At 41.4% G+C, this 18,152-nt stretch overlaps 2 protein-coding genes across 8 annotated transcripts in view; one reads left to right on the forward strand and one right to left on the reverse strand.

The window, feature by feature from the left end:
* The window catches only part of NFE2L2 (NFE2 like bZIP transcription factor 2), a 41,279-nt gene extending 39,033 nt beyond the window's left edge, over positions 1 to 2,246 (forward strand). For both annotated transcript variants that reach the window (XM_072121639.1, XM_072121637.1), the window contains exon 5: positions 694 to 2,246. In XM_072121639.1, the coding sequence (XP_071977740.1) occupies positions 694 to 1,875 (1,182 nt within the window). In that variant the 3' untranslated portion in view covers positions 1,876 to 2,246. The remainder of the gene's footprint in view (positions 1 to 693) is intronic.
* Positions 2,247 to 4,795: 2,549 nt separating this feature from the next.
* Positions 4,796 to 17,566, reverse strand: HNRNPA3 (heterogeneous nuclear ribonucleoprotein A3). Of its 6 annotated transcripts, none has more exons than XR_011849440.1 (14): positions 17,490 to 17,566; positions 14,900 to 14,926; positions 14,242 to 14,364; positions 13,242 to 13,388; positions 12,941 to 13,160; positions 12,714 to 12,803; positions 12,514 to 12,636; positions 12,362 to 12,430; positions 11,610 to 11,750; positions 11,112 to 11,228; positions 10,947 to 11,034; positions 6,564 to 6,627; positions 5,446 to 5,514; positions 4,796 to 4,938 (listed from the first exon to the last, which is right to left on the reverse strand). XR_011849440.1 is itself a non-coding variant. In XM_072121640.1 (12 exons), the coding sequence occupies exons 1-11, from the start codon at positions 17,520 to 17,522 to the stop codon at positions 10,964 to 10,966; spliced, it is 1,161 nt and encodes a 386-aa protein (XP_071977741.1). In that variant the 5' UTR covers positions 17,523 to 17,565; the 3' UTR covers positions 10,408 to 10,850; positions 10,947 to 10,963. The 6 variants fall into 6 exon arrangements, 4 of the variants coding, with proteins under 4 accessions (XP_071977741.1, XP_071977742.1, XP_071977744.1 ...); XR_011849441.1 differs by having other exon boundaries at positions 5,433 to 5,514; XM_072121640.1 differs by lacking the exons at positions 4,796 to 4,938; positions 5,446 to 5,514; positions 6,564 to 6,627 and adding an exon at positions 10,408 to 10,850 and having other exon boundaries at positions 17,490 to 17,565.
* Between the last annotated feature and the right edge of the window lie 586 nt (positions 17,567 to 18,152).

Below are 18,152 nucleotides of genomic sequence, written 5' to 3' on the forward strand. Positions count from 1 at the left end.
TATACAAATACATTTTCCTTGGTGGAAGGACGCATTGTTTTCCATTAAGGCAGCCTTAATTGGCAAACTCTACATACCGAGAACATACTTCCTGACCCTAGTCGATAGGGAACTGGTTTGGCTGAATGAGAGGCTATGCTGTACTGAAGAGACCCAACCAGGTCGAAACAGCGCTGTCTACAGTTGGGAATCCGTTCCTTCTGGTTTGGCTCAATCCCACATCATGTTATTAGGCTCCTTGTAAGCCACACTTTGTGTTAAAGGGGCTGCCTTTCAATGTAGGGAAGGAGGCATTGTTTTCCATTCCTACCTTGTAAAATGTATTTGCATATTTCCCAAATACTTAGATACAAATACACGGTCAATGGTCTATTCTGTAGATGTAAGGCCTAATACACACCAACGTAATGGGGACCCCCTCCTCTCTCCTGCACCCGGCAGGTAGTGCATCCTTTTGTGTGTCCTGCAGATAGAGAACATGGCTTGCTCTGCTGCACCTTTTCCATAACTTGTTTGTTAACAACAGTTATCTATGGAACCTGTCAGGGCGATTTGGCCTTGCAATAACATAAATATTTAGGACGCTAAACCATCTAACGTCCCAAATCTCCCCGACAGGTTTCCTATTAAGTTGTAAAGATGTGAATACCCTTCATTGCCATGTATAACTTCCTTTTCTCTGTCTTTCCGCAGTGTCTTGGCAATCAGATAGAGAGCCTTATTGACCTGAGCTTGTATCCAAATCAAGAAGCCATGTCAGAAACTTCAAACAACTACATGTTCCACAATCCACTGCCCAACATCGAAAAGCCAGCAGAGGACACCGCTCCCATTTTCTCTAGTGACTTTGTTGATACTTTCGCCTCTAATGTACCCACCGTAAACACAAATTCAACGTTCAATGTGGAATCATTTTGCGATGATATATTTACCCTTATTGATCCCAAAGTGACCAATGTGCCTTTGACAGACAATTGCGGCCAATCATTCACTGAACTTCTAAACGAACCTGTCGATATCACAGACTTATCATTATGTAAAGCCTTTAATGGCAACAGTCCAACAGAATTCAATGATTCTGATTCAGGGATCTCCATTAACACAAGCCCTTGTGCTACATCACCGGGCCAGTCCATGGGTTCCTCCATTTATGGAGACGCACATTATAGCTACAGTGACTCTGAAATGGAAGATATGGACAGCACAACCGAAACTGCAGAGAATCCAAAAGAGACATTCCCCGTCCCCTTTACAGAAGACGCGTTCTACGCACTCTCGCCCATAGTGCCGCTTGATATATGCTTTGACTTAGAAGCTCAAACTCCCTCAGAAAAAGAGCTGCCCGTTAAACCTGGCCAAAGTAAGACTCCTTTTACAAAAGACAAGGCCTTAAGTCGTCAGGAAGCTCGTTTCAGTAGAGACGAGCAGAGAGCGAGAGCTTTGAAAGTACCGTTCTCTGTGGATAAAATTGTCAATCTTCCTGTGGATGAATTCAATGCCTTAATGTCCAAGCATCAATTCAACGAGGCTCAGCTTGCACTTATTCGAGATATACGCAGGCGAGGCAAAAATAAAGTGGCGGCTCAGAACTGCCGGAAGAGGAAAATGGAGAACATCGTAGAACTGGAGACCGATCTAGACAAGCTGAAGTACGAGAAAGAGAAGTTGCTTGCCGAGAAGGGGGAATATAACAGCAGCCTCCAGCTTCTGAAGAAGCAACTCGGATCCCTATACATGGAAGTCTTCAGCAAGCTACGTGACGAGGATGGCAACAAATACTCGCCCCAAGAGTACTCCCTGCAGCAGACAAAAGACGGAAACGTCTTCCTTGTCCCAAAAGCCAAGAAAATTGAGATTAAGAACGAACAGGTGTAGAATCCTCTGCCCCCCTTCCCACTTAAAATTCTTTGCTTTTACAGCTAGGGTAAAGGGGTTGTAATGTTCGGCACAACTAACGTTTTTTAATCTGTAGCACTTACAAGAAATAACATTGCAATGGTGTTGTAAAAAACCCGCTATAAAAACTTTAGGATTGAGAGTTCTCCTTAGCATATCTTTTGACAAGCTGTGCTGTAGGTAGGATTAGGAGAGGAAATAGTTTTACCAGGCAAGCGAATAGCTTACTTCAGATGGGCATTTTAAGTACCAGTGACCTTGTTTTAACTTTTTCATCTATATTTGATTTTGTGTGCGCTCCATTGTACGTGTGACTATGTTCCTGTAATCTGAACTGATTTTTTTTTTTTTTTTTAAAACTATTCCTATGTCTGCAGGCTTGCTTTACTATGGTATATACGGGGTAGCAGTTATAAAGTCAGCGCTAGGTGGCGATACCTGTAGTTGTAGTGTAAACCATTTTGAGCTGAGCTTGCTGTAGAAAGGCGGGCCTTTCACCAAAGACAACGCGATACAAGACTAAAAGGTTAGGATCATGTGATCAGGTTACATTCATGGTTTGCCTTTCTGATCCATGTTGAGATTACGCCACTTGTAGTTGATCTTTCGACTCGAGAAGCCCTAACCTAAAACGTCAGTGAACCATTTCCGCAAGTTTGTATCAATGTTTACCCGAGTGAATGCTCCCGCACCAATTCCTGAATAAAACTGTAAATATTACAATGCATCCTATTTATATAAAAATATATAAATTGTCCTATTTTATTTGTAACAAATAAACCAAAAATAAACGTACTGCACACAGTATCATGTTTCAAGCCACGTTTGTAACTGCAGGATTTTTTTTTCTATATTTGTTTTATTCAAAGTCCAATACCACCATTAATAAAAACCTTATCAATTTGTGATTGTTTGATATTCATCATTTTATTTATGGAAGTTGGGTTCCTGGTCTCACTTTCTATGAAAAATGGGTAAATATTTAGTAAGACTTCTTGCAGAAATGTTTAATTCACCCATTGACACAATTTTTGTATAGCCAAGAAAAAAAAAAAATTAGACTTCAGTTCATTAACAGTACACAAGGGGATGGATACTGCAGCAGTATGGGTAACAATCTACAACAGTACTGAGCAGTGTAGATGCATGTAGCGCTTGAGCCATACTGATGCTTCTGGAGGTTGATCTACAGAGTTGACAGTTTAGAAAACTAGTCTCCTAGATGTGCATGATACATGGAATGACAATGCAAAACTGCCCTAACTTGAAGCTACATGTCATTCTGAGCCCCCCCCCCCCCCCCTGTTCAAAATTAGTATAGGTGGAAAGTAACCTGAAAACTCCCCCCCCCCCTTGTAATTCAAGGATCCAGGTTATAATTCAAACATGTCAGATATGACCTACTTGCATGAAGTTAAAGGGCATCAAATGTTTGATTTCAAGCATCGGTAAGGAATCCAGTACACACATACCTGTTCATATAGTAAATTATGTTTAAGCAATCCAAAAGGATTGCAGAGTTCTAGAACCCACAAGGGTGCACTGGATACAAGGTAGCCTTTCTAGAAATTAGCAAAAGTGGGAAGTTCTTGTGTTTTTGAAAACCCATCATTAAGCCCCAAAGCTAAATAGATTTCCAAAAACTTTAGACATTAGAAAGCATTTCTCCCATCCCTACATTGCCCCTCTACATGCCTATAAACTTAAATCGGGCAAAGCTGTATGCATCATTCAGCTGTCCAGCTTATGAGTGGCAGGTACAGCTACAACCCCAGTGCTTGATTGACAGCCTGTATAGTGACTGCCTGCTGGCGCCCCCTGCAGCCTGTGCATTTGAGGCACAACTGACAGCCTGTATAATGTAATACTCCCATTAACGGCAGCCACACCCCCATGTATACAGCAGAGATTATACACATGGCTGCATCCTGGAGCAGTTGTAAGAGAACAATGTCAGCTACTTGTGTGACTGATACAGCAATGCTTTACTATACATTAGACATGAGCTGTAGAGGGTTAACACTTTCTAGGTGCCCAGCCTAATTTACATAATGATTTTACAATGATTAATGAAATAACTAGATAAAGGCTGGGATGGATCCTTGTGAGCTGCTCCAACAGGTAATGGTGACAGAAATAGTGACAGTCCCCATGACAGGTGGTCCTTAAAAAATTAAAAACCCTGAAGTTGTATAATTGAGCTTATATTTAGGAATTCACTTACAAGTTGGACTTGAAGGGGTAGTCCCATGTATACAAGTTATCCCCAATCCTGTGCATAGGGGTTAACTAGGGGACCCAGGAGTCAAACCCTCAATCATAGTCTACCAGATCACCAGAACAGGAACCCCAGCTCTTCAGAAAGCACACATCCCAGTCAGATGGGCAAGTGCTGGTCCCATAATTGGGAGCAGAATCCCTGTTCTTGGTGAGCCCAGTAGTCAGACAGCCATCCTTTGTGCTTTGGATAACCCTTTTATGTTGAGGCTACTGTGCAATAGCCATAATGTAGGTCAGCCTATAGTTTTCTCCACTCTTAAATGTGAGGCCTTGTGAGTAAATGTACAGGAAGCAGTCTTTATGCAACACCCCAACTCAGGCATCTCATGCTGCTTGTAAATCTCAGAATTTCAAGATGAGTGGAGTCTTAGTCTTAAAATTGGGCACTTATGTAATAGCACGTGGAATCCTGGCAGAAGCATAACTCCTATTTATACGTAGATGTAAGGTGTTATGTGGATCTGGTCACATGAACTGAGGCCTTTGTGTGATGCCAGAACTGGTAAATTTGCATTACTCAGATCCAATAGGAGGCACAAATATAAGCTACAGTATGTCCATGCTACAGGAGGAGAAGCAATTTAAAACTTATCCAGTAAAATGACAACTAAAAGACAGATTTTTAATAAAGTTTATAAACCTTTATTGCTGATTTGACAGTACAAGATCTCAAGGGATACAAAATATATAAACATCTTCCAATTACAGTGAAATAAATGCTGTGTCTTCTCTTGCGCCCTGTTCTACTCTTGCAGTTTAGATCTACGGGTAAAACATAGCAAATTTGGCAATATACAAATACAATCTCATCTAAAGAAATCTGAAAGAAACCATACAGAGAAACTATTGCAATGAATGAATGAGGATACTCTATAGTCCCCCCACAACTTTCAACCTTTGTACTGCTAAAGGTCAAAATCCAGGCGTTGCACCCAAAGCAATAATTGATATGAGAGTTTACAGTGTTATTCACTTCATGAGGTATCAATCCTATTTTGTTATTTAAGCAGCTTAAAACAGACCATGCATATCCCAGACTACTGTTATTATATTTCTTTGGTCTAATGGTGTATATAAAAAGCAACACCTGCAGAGATTCAACATTAGAGCACCATCTCAGTGCGGAAAGTTGTGATAGCAGATGTATAAACACTAAAAAGTGCTAAAAAAAAAATATAGAGCGCCTTCTATAAAGTCTGTAGTCTTTTGAAGTGTTAGCTGTATCATGTAAAAGATCCAGATTATATAAACCTCACCTTCATCACTTACCAGTTTATCTGAAGAAATCCTGATGTCCCACTATACTTTCTCTTGAGTTTCCAGGTATTCTTAATATTTCTAGAAAGTCAAAAGATTAGGATTTGCAAATTGATGCAAGTAAGAGCTGTATAGGATTAAAAAGTTAAATCTTTCACTGCTGACAGTGCTAGGTATAGGCCCTGGAGAGCTGTGTAATCATACATAACACGTGGCAAGGTTTTCAGATCCTGCAAGTGGTTTTTCCAGCATTTCAGCCTGAAGAGCTGCCTGCTCTTTACAATGAACACAGCTCCCGTTCCCTCCGCTCGAGTTATCTAACCAAAATTTAATAAGGGGGGTTACAGGGTATGGAATAGCATAGTGCAGAAAGCTCTCCAGATTAAAAGACTCCACCAGAGCCCTTGCAAAAGCTGCAGAATAACTTCACAGGCCTCATCATCAACATGCAAAAAGGTTACACAAACAGGACTGCTACCCAAAAGCCTGCAGCTTTTATTATGGTCAAAATTGGTGACATTCCCTTAAAAAGGGACACCAAGTGAGCATCTATTCATTACAGAATTGCAATTTTACCAAAACGTTAGCACCAAGCAAGTAAAGTTCTACAAGAAAGCAGGTTTGTTACCCCACTGACTAATATGCCCTGCTTCTATAGGATCCAACCAAAAGCAGCAAGGCTGGTCAAGATCAAGAGGGCCAGGATCCTAAACAGCTTACCATTAATCCGTTATACTAGTCAGATGTAGTGGTACAGAGAAGGCTGGCCAGGGCTCAGACTAACGCATTGAAATATACTACATGGGTCTGATCCATCATTAAAAGGGTTTAAAAAAAAAATAAAAATAAATACATGCTGCTTAAAGGGCATTGAATGCTAAGGAGTTTGAGGGGCTCCGGAAATACAATCTTTCATCCTGGTAGTAGATGTCCTTAAAAAAAAAATAAATAGCACCACATCTGCCCATGGGTGGTATTGCCATTCATCTATACAGATGCTGCACTCCCAGGACAAACCATGGTCAGGTGTGGTGCAGGTTTTGAAAGCAAGCATCAACCCCTTTAATACCAGAGGACCACACACTGGGTCCGAGTAGTACAAAAGAAATTCTGCAACCCTAAATACTTACTAGTTTATAGTGGAGTGAAGCCCCAGAAGCCATGATGTCCTCTCCTTCAGCTAGTCCTCTCCTCCTATGAAGCAAAAGGGATGTTATTCCAACTTCATAATGTATTCTGCAGTCTATAGGGAAGAGAATAAAAGCACACCTTACCTATTCTTATGGCCCTTGCTTTCAGGTCTCACTGCTAGACCTATCGGCTTTTTGTCACACCTGTAGTACTGTAGCTATCATTCTAGTAGGCTCCAAATGATGTTGAACTCTTGCTAGACTGTCTTCGTTATTTCAGCTGTAACTAGTCTTGGGGAAGCGCCTCACTATCAGCATAGTATATCCTGCATTCACTTCTTGGAAACTTGCAGTTCTTGTTCCTGCTGTAACTCCTTTTATAATGCTGACTGAGTCCATACCGTAATGGCGATAGATGTGCTGTGCTAGAGAGGTCTCAAGTAATCCACTGGTCTATAAGGCAGGACAGCTTAGTTTTCTAGCACAGAAGATAAGGCTGAACTTTAAACAGTAAAACTAAAGTACAATTGTGCCCTCGATGTGCAAACACTGTTGTATCCAACAATACTTGAAGGGTGGAGACACGAGTGCTGCAGATTTATAACCAAAGCCATAAAATGGGTTTGGGAGAACTTAGTATAACATGTAAAATGTCAACTCAAAAATACATCTGCATCAAGCCATGCCCTATCCTAAGTGCCCATTCAGACTGCAATATCAGGACTTCTTGCAGCGTTTGAAAGCCAAATATGGGAAATGAACCCCAGATGCAAAAAGTTAAATTTGCAGCACTTGTTGCATTCCTGGTTTTGGCTTACACTGAGCAAGAGAGAATACTGCTGTGTGAATAGGGACTAGAGGTTTATCAGGTGAAGGTTTGACCAGCACCTATGCCCAATACTATGTCTCATTTAAATGGAGTGCTTCGCTGATGGGGTTGGATAACTCAAAGCAGTAAGGAACCTAGTCCAAGAACCATCCAGTTTTAGGCAATCACCAAGTGTTCATTTAGGCCACAGATTTTGGACCATTTTCCCCTAGATTTACTAAAGTGCAATTAGTTTGACGACAATACTGCATTGTATTTTTAAGAAAAAAAAAAATAAAAAATACTAAAATAGTCTCAAGTTACAGACATACAAGCTCATAATTCTTGTTTGGCAACATAGCAATCTACAACTATTTTAGAAATTTGCCCCAAACCCTGCACTTTTGTAAATCGAGGCTCTACATTTCACATCAGAACCAAAGCAGTTTAAACTCGTAACTAAATGGGTTTGTCCTAAGGCAGGATTTTTATGTTAAAGAACCAAATTTAGTTGGTTCCATTACTAAAATACATGAAAATGAATCCTTTCAAGAAAATGCAGGAAAACATGTTCCCACCCTTCCTTTGTGTCAGGTCTTGCAGCAACCTATTGACTCAAAGGCAAATGGAAACCAATTGCTAATAGTCCGAGTTCAACTTGCAGCATTTACACGAATATTAACCAATTTTCACCTTAAGATTTATATTTTGTACTGGTTATCTGTATTCTCCCCTCCACACTTTCTCCAATTCTCAGCAGGTGGGTGGAGACTGGATGTCATCTCTCCCATACACTGCACAGAAAGCCTAATCTTGAAATTTTTAAATGAATATCTCAGAAGTAGAGTTGTGCGTTATGGATGGACAAACGCCTATTTTTCAGGAAGATTCCCTCCGACTGCAAATTCCGGGGATAGAGCTGCTACTGGAGCCATGGGCCATGTTCCCAAGAGGCAAATGGGTGTTTTCTAATTTATTGCTTCAACTTTCCAATTTTAATTTGTTTTACCCAATCAACATTGCTACTTTCTCTTTAATAGATTTGAACTTGGAGTAGGGTGTAGGAAGTCTGCTTCACATTCATTTAAAACTTTTCAATTTAGTAAATGTTTGAACCTTCTAAGCCTGAACACTATATTCAGTCTTATCTGGAAATTTAAATTTAGCCTTAGGCTGCAGTCACACGTGGTGCTTTGAAAGAGTTTTTTTGCCCGTTTTTAAGCAGTCTCAAAAACTGTTTTTTGACAGGTTTTACCAATTATATTAATTACACTGGTCAAAAGTGGATACGTTTAACGGACTGCTTAAAAAACGGTTCAAAATGCCACGTGTAACAGCCTCATTTTTTAACTTTTGCCTTTAATTTGCATGTAATTTGTTTTCCCTGATGCAAGCTAGCGTTTCACACCACCCATAAGCTTCAATTTTAAGAAGCAAGCTACTATAGCATGTAACAGGTCACAAGGACAGGCCCACTTCCACAAGGTCTGCACCAATTACTACATGCACAACCCCTCCATCAGTGGCTGGAGCAGATTGCCCTCAAGGGATATGGGAATGGTCATGGAGGATGTGCATACAGTATCTTCAGTAAGGACATGCAAGATCTGAGTTCTGCCATCTGTGGGACACATGACCTGTGGACTCCTGCATATAGGGGACCCTTTTCGTAATAAAGTCAGAGGGAAAATTTAACCAATTTCTGATCTATAATAAGTCTTATGCTATGGTTATGAATTAGAAAGAAATGGGAATTTACATTTATGGAGTGGTGAGATCAGATCACCACACACCAGCTCCCAGAGCCCCAATCTCATTGAGAGCCTTTGGTTAGGATAAGGCAGTCATTTTTGTAAAATCCTCCTTTAAAGGAGCACCACCCACAATTGAAAGGTTTCTCTGGTGATTGAGCTCACTATACCTCAACTCTCCACACTTGTCCCTTCACCAAATCAGTGTCAGTAAATCAAATTCATTCCTGTGCACTGCCAGCTGCTGCTACACTTAGTTTCCACAGAAATGACCTGCTTGCTTTCCACACCAGTCCCATATTACCCATCTTAATCTATAAGCAAACCCCATTAACAGACGGCCTTATTGGATTTCATTTTGCATTTCTAAATATGGACTGTTAATATTAATACAGTATTAATCCTCTTTACTGTAAAACTGCATCAATCTGAATACTTTTTATAAAAAGTACTTATTCTGCAATTTGCATTGCAATTAATCTTAATTCAAATTTGGTAAGGGTTGTTTGTACTTTTTACCAAAGGATTAGAAAAGACTTATGAATTACTTGCTATTGCTACCTATGGCCATGGAGCTGCTGTAAATCATGTTCACAGAGCAGAGCACAAACTCAAGTTGAACAGGAAACAAATATACAAAAAGGGATTGGGCAAGTGCTGTGCTAAATAACTGAGGCAACCTTACAGACAAGCCAGTTTTATTAGAAACCATACACTGGAGAAGTCTCAAGCTGGTATAGAAGATTAACAAACAAAATTAGCTCACTTACACAAGTACCTGTCCATTACTATAAAATTTATATAGCATTGGCAAGCTAGTTAAAAAAAAATATTGAGACTGTACGTTCACAGAAGGCAAATATTGAGCCCAGTTCACATTGAACACTTAGCAACGAGTCTACTGTGGAGGGACTTAAACATGCTGAAGGTTTCTTGCTGTTACTAAATGGCATCAAGCCACCACACAGCAGACCTGTTAGCAAAGTATTAGGGATTTTTTTTGGGGGGGGGGATGAAATGAAAAAAGCACAAGGCTATAGGTCATCGCTCCAAGACGGGATACCTGGAAAGTAAACAAGTGGCATTTGCGATGTTAAAGAAAAGATTTTTCTATACATTTTGACCATTACAGAAGTAAGCTGTGTAAAAATACAAGAAACTTCACTACAAATTTACCATTTCAGATACCACAGCAGTTAGTGCACCGATTTTAGTGTAAAAATGCTTTTATTCGGCACACGGCTCAAATTTCTCTTTCGAATAATCTGACATTAACTCGTTAATAAAAAAAAAGCATGTTTATTGAGGTCGAGCAACACTTTTCTTTGCCCTGTTATGAGGAGAAACACTGAACTACATGATTTTTTTGTTTTTAGTTAAAATCTTCTCAATTCTTTATTCCTGCTATCACTAGAACAATTTTCAGGGCAGTATACCTGATGTAATGGGGAAACGGGATACAAACTACAACAGATAAAAATACCTCAGGAATGTACATCTAATCAACACTACATTGCATTCATCATCAGCTGCACTGCTTACAAACTGAGGCTATTACAGTCCTCAACAAGAAATGCCTCCTGTATAAGCTGCGGTAACTTTTCTGACTATGGATCATCGCTGCTCCTGTAGTAGATTTTATAGTTCCTCTAATGCACATGGACGACTGTCTCAAAGTAACCTGCAGCTTTCCTGACAACTCCTCGCTCTCTTGCTAAGAACTGTAGCCTGTTGAATGATATAGGACAAGAAGATTATTATTCAAAATGCTTCTTCAGCCAAGGCTATTCATTTTCACAAGACAACACAACCATTTCTAGTTACCTTTTTCTGTTGTAGACTCAAAACCTTCTGCTGCCGTAGCTTCCGCCTCCACCACCGCTGCCGCTTCCACCACCGGATCCATAGCCACCTATGGAAATAAAGATTGTTACCACTATGTCCAAAACACACACAGCCTAAGCGTTACTGAAAGTTAAGACTACGCACCACCATAGGGGCCACTACCACTTCCAGAGCTTCTTCCGCTGAAGCTTCCACCTCCCTTCATGGGACCATAGTTAGACTGCTGTTGGCCACCATAGTTTCCAAAGTCATTATAGTTACCTAGAGAAGAGAGATTGCGATGAGAAACCAAGCAAATTGCAATAGTTATACTTTGAGATAAATATGGGATCACATAACAATGGTTGTCCAGGATTACCAAGTTTGTAGACAGGGGGGGGGTGCTAGTCCTACAGTTTTTGCCTGTGTTCTATTCAATGAGCACATGGACAAATTAATTTCTATAAGCCTATACAAGTGAGCAGATTTCTCAAGCTGCAAAACTAATTCCTATTCCTTCCTGCTCTTATCAACTACCACAGATCAATACCCTACATGCAACTAAACCACACGGACAGATCAAGTGGAAGTACAAGACTCTCCACTGCTGCCTACCATCTTATTAATCCTGGAAAACCTCCAATTACATGGAGCACTACTTACCACCAAAGTTTCCGCCTTCATTGTATCCATCGTATCCACCACCGCTTCCACCGCCATATCCACCACCTTGGTTTCCATAACCTGGGCTACCACCATAACCTCTGCCACCATAACCAGGTCCACCACCATAATTTCCACCACCTGGTTTACAGGGCAAAGAAAACAGCTAATGTAAAGCAATCATTCTGAAAGTATAGTTGTAAATCTTCTATACAAGCAGAACTTCAAATTGAAGTAAAATAAAAAGTGAAAAAAATAAGCAATTTTATTTTTCAATAGTTAACTGGTGTGCTCTGTGCACTTCTAAGAGGGAGGGAGAAAAATGATTATATGGTAGTCCATTAGGATGACTGCAAAATGCAAGTTAGGCATCCATGATTTATTCTATTAAAGAATTTTATTGATAAGGATAATGTACAGCTTTACAGGACGCATTTGGAAGGAAATAAAAATGCTGTATGTTACATATACATGAAGGAACAACACCTGAAGGGAAATGAACAATATAATGGGACACTATCTTGACATATGCAACACGGGACCTTCATGGCCAAAGTTAAACCTAGAATACAGAATACCAAAGGATCAATCAAGACCCTCTTTCAGGAAGAATCAATTGCATCCATAAATATGCATGGAGGAGCTCACTCTTCCTTCCACTACACGTACCAATTGCCAATATATCTTAAAAGAACTACGTTAGCTTAATATAACCCAAGGCGTTGCCTTGTATGCAAAAAGAACAAACTTACCATCTCCACCAAATCCGTTATATCCATCTCCACCGCCACCATAGCCTCCTCTGCCACCTCCATAACCACCTGCAAAAGGGGAAAAACAAACAAGCATTAAATAAAGTTATGATTAACTATGCTATCAAATAAAAAGTAAGGAGGCAAATTACCTCTGTTTCCAAATCCTCCGCCGCCACCTCCTCCACCACCACCACCACCTCTTCCAAAGTTTCCTCCACCACTTCCATAGTTTCCACCTCTACCCATGAAATTGCTTCCTCCGCCTCCACGGCCTAAACAAGAGAAATCTTGTCTTACTTTCTCAAAAGCCTTCTTAAAGAAATTGCCAAATAAGAAACCAAATACAAACCTCTTTGGGAGCTGGCCGTCTGCATTTCCTGCTTTGAAAGAGCCTTTTTCACTTCACAATTGTGGCCATTGATGGTGTGGTATTTCTGGACTGAAACAAACAAATTTTCATTACCATCAACCACAACAGGTCAGGTTACCCCATTAAAGAAAATGCCAGAACTAGACTCAAGTTAAAGCAAACTGTTTAAAACTCGCCCTAATAAGAAATTATGGTCTGACACTTACAGGACTTACCAACAATCTTATCCACTGTATCATGGTCATCAAAAGTAACAAAAGCAAAACCCCGTTTCTTGCCACTCTGACGATCTTCCATAACTTCAATTGTTTCGATTTTGCCATAGGTCTGAAAATAGTCTCGTAAATGGTATTCTTCAGTGTCTTCTTTGATGCCACCCACAAATATCTTCTTTACAGTTAGATGTGCCCCAGGTCTAACAGAATCCTAAAAAAATATAAAAACACAATAAGTTATTTAAAAGACCAACAGGAAATTAAGTGTCAGAAAAAAGTGAAAAGTACATACTTCTCTTGAGACCGCCCTCTTGGGTTCAACGACACGGCCGTCAACTTTGTGTGGCCTAGCAGACATGGCAGCATCAACTTCTTCCACACACGAGTAGGTGACAAAACCAAAGCCTCTGGAACGCTTTGTCTGTGGGTCTCTCATAACCTTAAAAAACAAAACAGTGAATTATACCTCATTTATCATAGATGAGCCCTGCTGTTAAACTCAATTCTATGGTTAATTACATCTGTAGATGTACAATTCATTCAATTATTTCATTCTTTTCCCTTATGAAGGAGCCCTGGACCACTATACAAGTCCTTACATCCTTGTGTCACCCCCTTCATCCTGAGACCAAGTTCTTGTAAGCAGGTCCCGTCACTCCTATTGTTCCATTTAACTCTTTGCACTGTGTCATCTTATTTGCATATGTTCCCTATAATTTGTAAAGAGCTATAGAATATTATGGCGATATACAAATAATTGGTAATTTGGTTGAGACTAATAAACAAGACAAAAGTAATTTAACTTTTGTAAAAGTGCAGGGAAAATGGATAGGTTATAATATTTGTCATTGGGACAACCCCTTGAATTAAAGGCTTATGAGAGGTTTAGAAACTGGACTGGAGTCCATTCTGCGATTAAAAATGTGCAACATGTCTAGCAACAGGTAAGTGCTGGAGATGCACAGAAAGAGGTGGATTCCAGCTAGAATCCACCTCTTTACATCTTGTGAATTTCCTGGCCATCCAGCAGGTCTGTTTGGTTCCTTGCACTGGAGGCGGCACGCAATATCAATTCAACTTTGGCTGAGAATCTAAAACAATGAGTGAGCAGACACTCAATTGTTACAATATTTGTTTGCTATATCGTTGGAGATCTTCTATTCCTTGATCATCCATTGCTCTTCATCAACACACTATGCTGTGCACTTCACTTACTGTCTGATACACACAATTCTTAACACCGTGTTAAAAGCAATTACAAAACTGAAAAGCATTAACCTATGATGACTTACCACGCAGTCTGTCAGCTTCCCCCATTGTTCAAAGTGTTCCCTCAGGCTGTCATCGGTGGTCTCGAAACTCAAGCCCCCAATAAACAGCTTCCTCAGTTGTTCGGGTTCTTTGGGCTCATGCCCCTGTTTGGACAAAAATAACACATGAGCCTTTGCTTTATATTTAGCGTGTGCCCATCACGAGCCATGACGGGTAGAGATACAGTAAAGATTGACACTATCGACTACTGCCAATAAAACAATACTGTGCAACTAAACACAAAATACATGTAAAGACCAATGCTATATCTGGAAGCACAGACATGACGGTCTACAAGGCTATAGACAGCCCATATGATTAAAGGGATTTACTACAATCACATATTACTCATGTGAGATTTGAATAAACCATGAAAGGGCTGTCTAGAAGTTGAAATTCACAAATTTCTTCCAAAAACAGAGCCAAGCCTGATCATGGTTTAATGCCGGTATTGCAGTTCTGCTTCATTAATCCCTATACCATGGTCCAGTATGGCGCCGTTTTCGGAGTAAAGCAGCCATCTTAATATTGCATTCCAACCTGGGACATTTAAGATGTAGCCTCCTATGTGGGAAATGGGTTTATGCATTCTCCTCCCGGAGAAGCCAATAAAGGGGATAAGGGAAAGAATATACTTACAGCATCATCCGATGAACTCCAACGTTCCTAAAAGCAAAAAAAAATGTTTTATGATGAATATCATCCACTGATATTTAAAGAAATCAAAATATCCAAAATAAAGGAAATCATTCAGAGGAAGTAAAGCAATTGTGGCCATTACTCATGACTCCTGGGATTTTAAAGGAAACCTACTACTACGGATCTACCCATTAAGAGATCTTGGTAGGTGGGTCTAACGTATTTAAGGATAGCCCTTTATAGAGGGGAATAAAGGATTAGACCCATCTCTTGTGATCTTTAATCAGGGCAATATGCAAATTTTCTAAAGAGGCTACTGTGGCGTAGAATAGCCGGAGCAGAGGATATTCCGCGCTGCTATTCCACGCCCCCAGAGGCCTCGGATCTTCCTACCCAGACATCTTCAGTGCGCAGCCATAAGGAGCTGCGAGCACTCGTCTGTGAAGCCGGTGTTCTGCGCATGCACAGAACACAGGCCAGCGGCTCCGAGGTCTCGACTCCGAAGCCAGAGCTACTGCGCTTTCGCAGAACTGCAGCTTCGCGGACGAGTGGTAGAGGGGGATGGGTTAAAACAAACGCAACCTGTATTGTTGACACTGGTCTGATCCTTCACAAGACAAAGTTCACATACTAATAGTAGTAGTGTGTTCATACACGGCACTCTAATCTTTAACAATCTTATGTGCACAATTCGCGTAACATCCCATATACAGGCGGTCCCCTACTTAAGGACACCCGACTTACAGACAACCCATAGTTACAGACGGACCCCTCTGCCCACTGTGACCTCTGGTGAAGCTCTCTGAATGCTTTACTACAGTCCCAGACTGCAATGATCAGCTGTAAGGTGTCTGTAATGAAGCTTTATTGATAATCCTTGGTCCTATTACAGCAAAAATTTTGAAACTCCAATTGTCACTGGGGCAAAAAAAAAAAAAATTGTCTAGAACTTCAATTATAAAATATACAGTTTCGACTTACATACAAATTCAACTTAAGAACAAACCCCCAGTCCCTATCTTGTACGTAACCCGGGGACTGCCTGTATAAAGAAATTGGCCAATTTAATGATAGCAGAACATTGAAGTCTGGGAAAGTTAGTAGAAACTTAAAGAAATTTACACCCAGGATAAGTACTGTAAATCAAGCACACTGACACACTGGTGTGTGTTCCCATACTTTTTTTTAAAACTAATAGGCTCATTGGTATAATTGTAAAGCCTAAGGGGCAGCATTAAAACAAACCTACCAAGCCCAGAGCGCCTCAGGCCAAGTTGCATAATTAAATATTTTGCAAAAGAACAGGGGATAAGCAGCTAAAAGCAGATCCTGCCAGCGCAGGCACACACCAGTATGTCAGTGCCTGGTTTACAATCCATGATCCTGGTGGTAGATGACCTTTAATAAAACATGCCAGAGCAACATACTAGACTGCCAGTGTAAATCTAGTGGCACCAGAGGAGAAATTCACCTCTATCAGATCAAGGAAATAACATGAAGTGTCTGATTACAGGGGTTTGATCATAATAGGTTAGTTTTGGTTATGGGAAGAGCTCATAAACAGTCACTGGGGCTCCTGGGATCATTAGCGGCCACAGTCAGTGACAACCTCCTGCAATACCTTGTCCTGTTACATCATATATTACATAAGCCTTGCAGGTATGTATATATACTATACATCGGCCTGCATTGTGCGGTCACGTGAGCGGCAGGGCCGCGGCTTTGTCTCCCAGCACATAATGAAAGCCGTTCGGCCCTGGCTCCCATTTTATCGTCTCCCCGCCTCATAATGGCCGCCATTTGCAGGCCGCTGCATGAGGGCGGGAGAAGAGACACGGGACGCGCTGCGCTACAGTACAATACACCAAAAATAACACATCAAGACTAATAAAGTTCATTGCGGCGTGGAAGGCATTCTGGGACTTGTAGTTCAAGCCTAAGTATTCTCCATGTAGCGACCGATTACAATGACTACAAATCCCACCATGCGCGTAGCCGCACTAGACTAGACATGTATATAAGCCATAGAGACAACGATTCGCCATGATCCAGAGAGCGGGCAACACGTCACCCAAGCGCCCCGCTAACCAGCGCCAGGCCGCAGCTGCCTCCAGCCGTGCGACGCAGTGCGAATACACGGGACCGGGGGCATAGGAAGCCCCTGAGAGAGAAGCCCAGGCTGCGCACTCACCTCCATCCCGGGTCTCGGCATTGCTCCAAGCGTGCAGCTCTCCTACCTCGGCCGACAAGAAGAAGAGGAGGGACAAAGCGCCTGCTCAACGTGACGTTAGTTACGTCCAAAGCGCCAAGCCCGCCCCCAGCCTCGTTACCGAGCCAGCCCCGCCCACTCACAGCACGACGCCGCATGAATGAGGCAACCGCCGCCATTTTGTGCATCTGCCTTCGGCGGGAAAATGAGCGTCGTTATATATCGCATAATATACATAATAATAAAACGGAGAAAAACACGACATATGGAAGATACCAGAACACATACAAAGTCATACACATTCTGTTACTGCTACCGTAGCAATAAAGTCATATAACGCAGTAGTCGCTCAAGTTGTGTTGCCCATAACCCTATCACTACCTGGCTGTAGCCTCTTTCTCTCTTTGCCTGCATTGTGTGGGTGCTTTCCCGCCCGGCGTTTTGTCGCGTTTATAAACACGTTCAAAACGCAAGTGGGAGGGGCTAAACCCCTCCCACATGCGTTTTAGATGCGTTTAAAAACACCACATGGAAATGTGCCCTCAAATCCTTATAGGCTGCTTTCACATGGTGCAATTTGATAGATTTTTAATGCATGTGGTTTTTTAGGACGTGGTCACACGCCGATGCGACCGGACTGCTGCCAGGCGTGACAGCGCCCTCAAAGTAGCCAAAGGCATAGTAACATTTGAAAACGCATGCATTTTGACCAAACTAAAGCGCCATGTGTGAATGCAGCCTTAATTTTCATTTGCGGTTTTGACAGGATGCAAAAACGGCACAGAAACACCGGCCTGAGGGCACATTCACACGATGCGTTGCATCTCGTTGTGCGCTGTTTTATTGACGCATTCCACTAGCTTCAGCCTTGCTTGCATGCTAAGGTTACATTTCGTTTTAGCAGATGCAGTGGAATGTAACCTTGGCATGTTATCAAGGCTGAAGCCAGTGGAATGCGTCAAAAACGCAACGCAGTGCATCGTGTGAATGCGCCCTGAGACACAATCCAAAGGGTGAAGACACACATGGCGTTTTTGGGCCGTT

This window comes from Engystomops pustulosus, chromosome 8, assembly GCF_040894005.1.
Source record: "Engystomops pustulosus chromosome 8, aEngPut4.maternal, whole genome shotgun sequence".
Classification (NCBI taxonomy): Eukaryota; Metazoa; Chordata; class Amphibia; order Anura; family Leptodactylidae; genus Engystomops; species Engystomops pustulosus.

What these genes read in the sequence shown, in the direction of transcription:
- HNRNPA3 (XM_072121640.1), bottom strand. Translation starts at nt 17,522, where the DNA reads ATGCAGGCAAAGAGAGAAAGAGGCTACAGCCAG. An exon ending in TAAGATTGTTGGTAAGTCCT is followed by an intron (nt 12,804 to 12,940) that starts GTAAGTGTCAGA and finishes TGTTTGTTTCAG; the next exon opens with TCCAGAAATACCACACCATC. An exon ending in GACGGCCAGCTCCCAAAGAG is followed by an intron (nt 12,637 to 12,713) that starts GTTTGTATTTGG and finishes TCTCTTGTTTAG; the next exon opens with GCCGTGGAGGCGGAGGAAGC.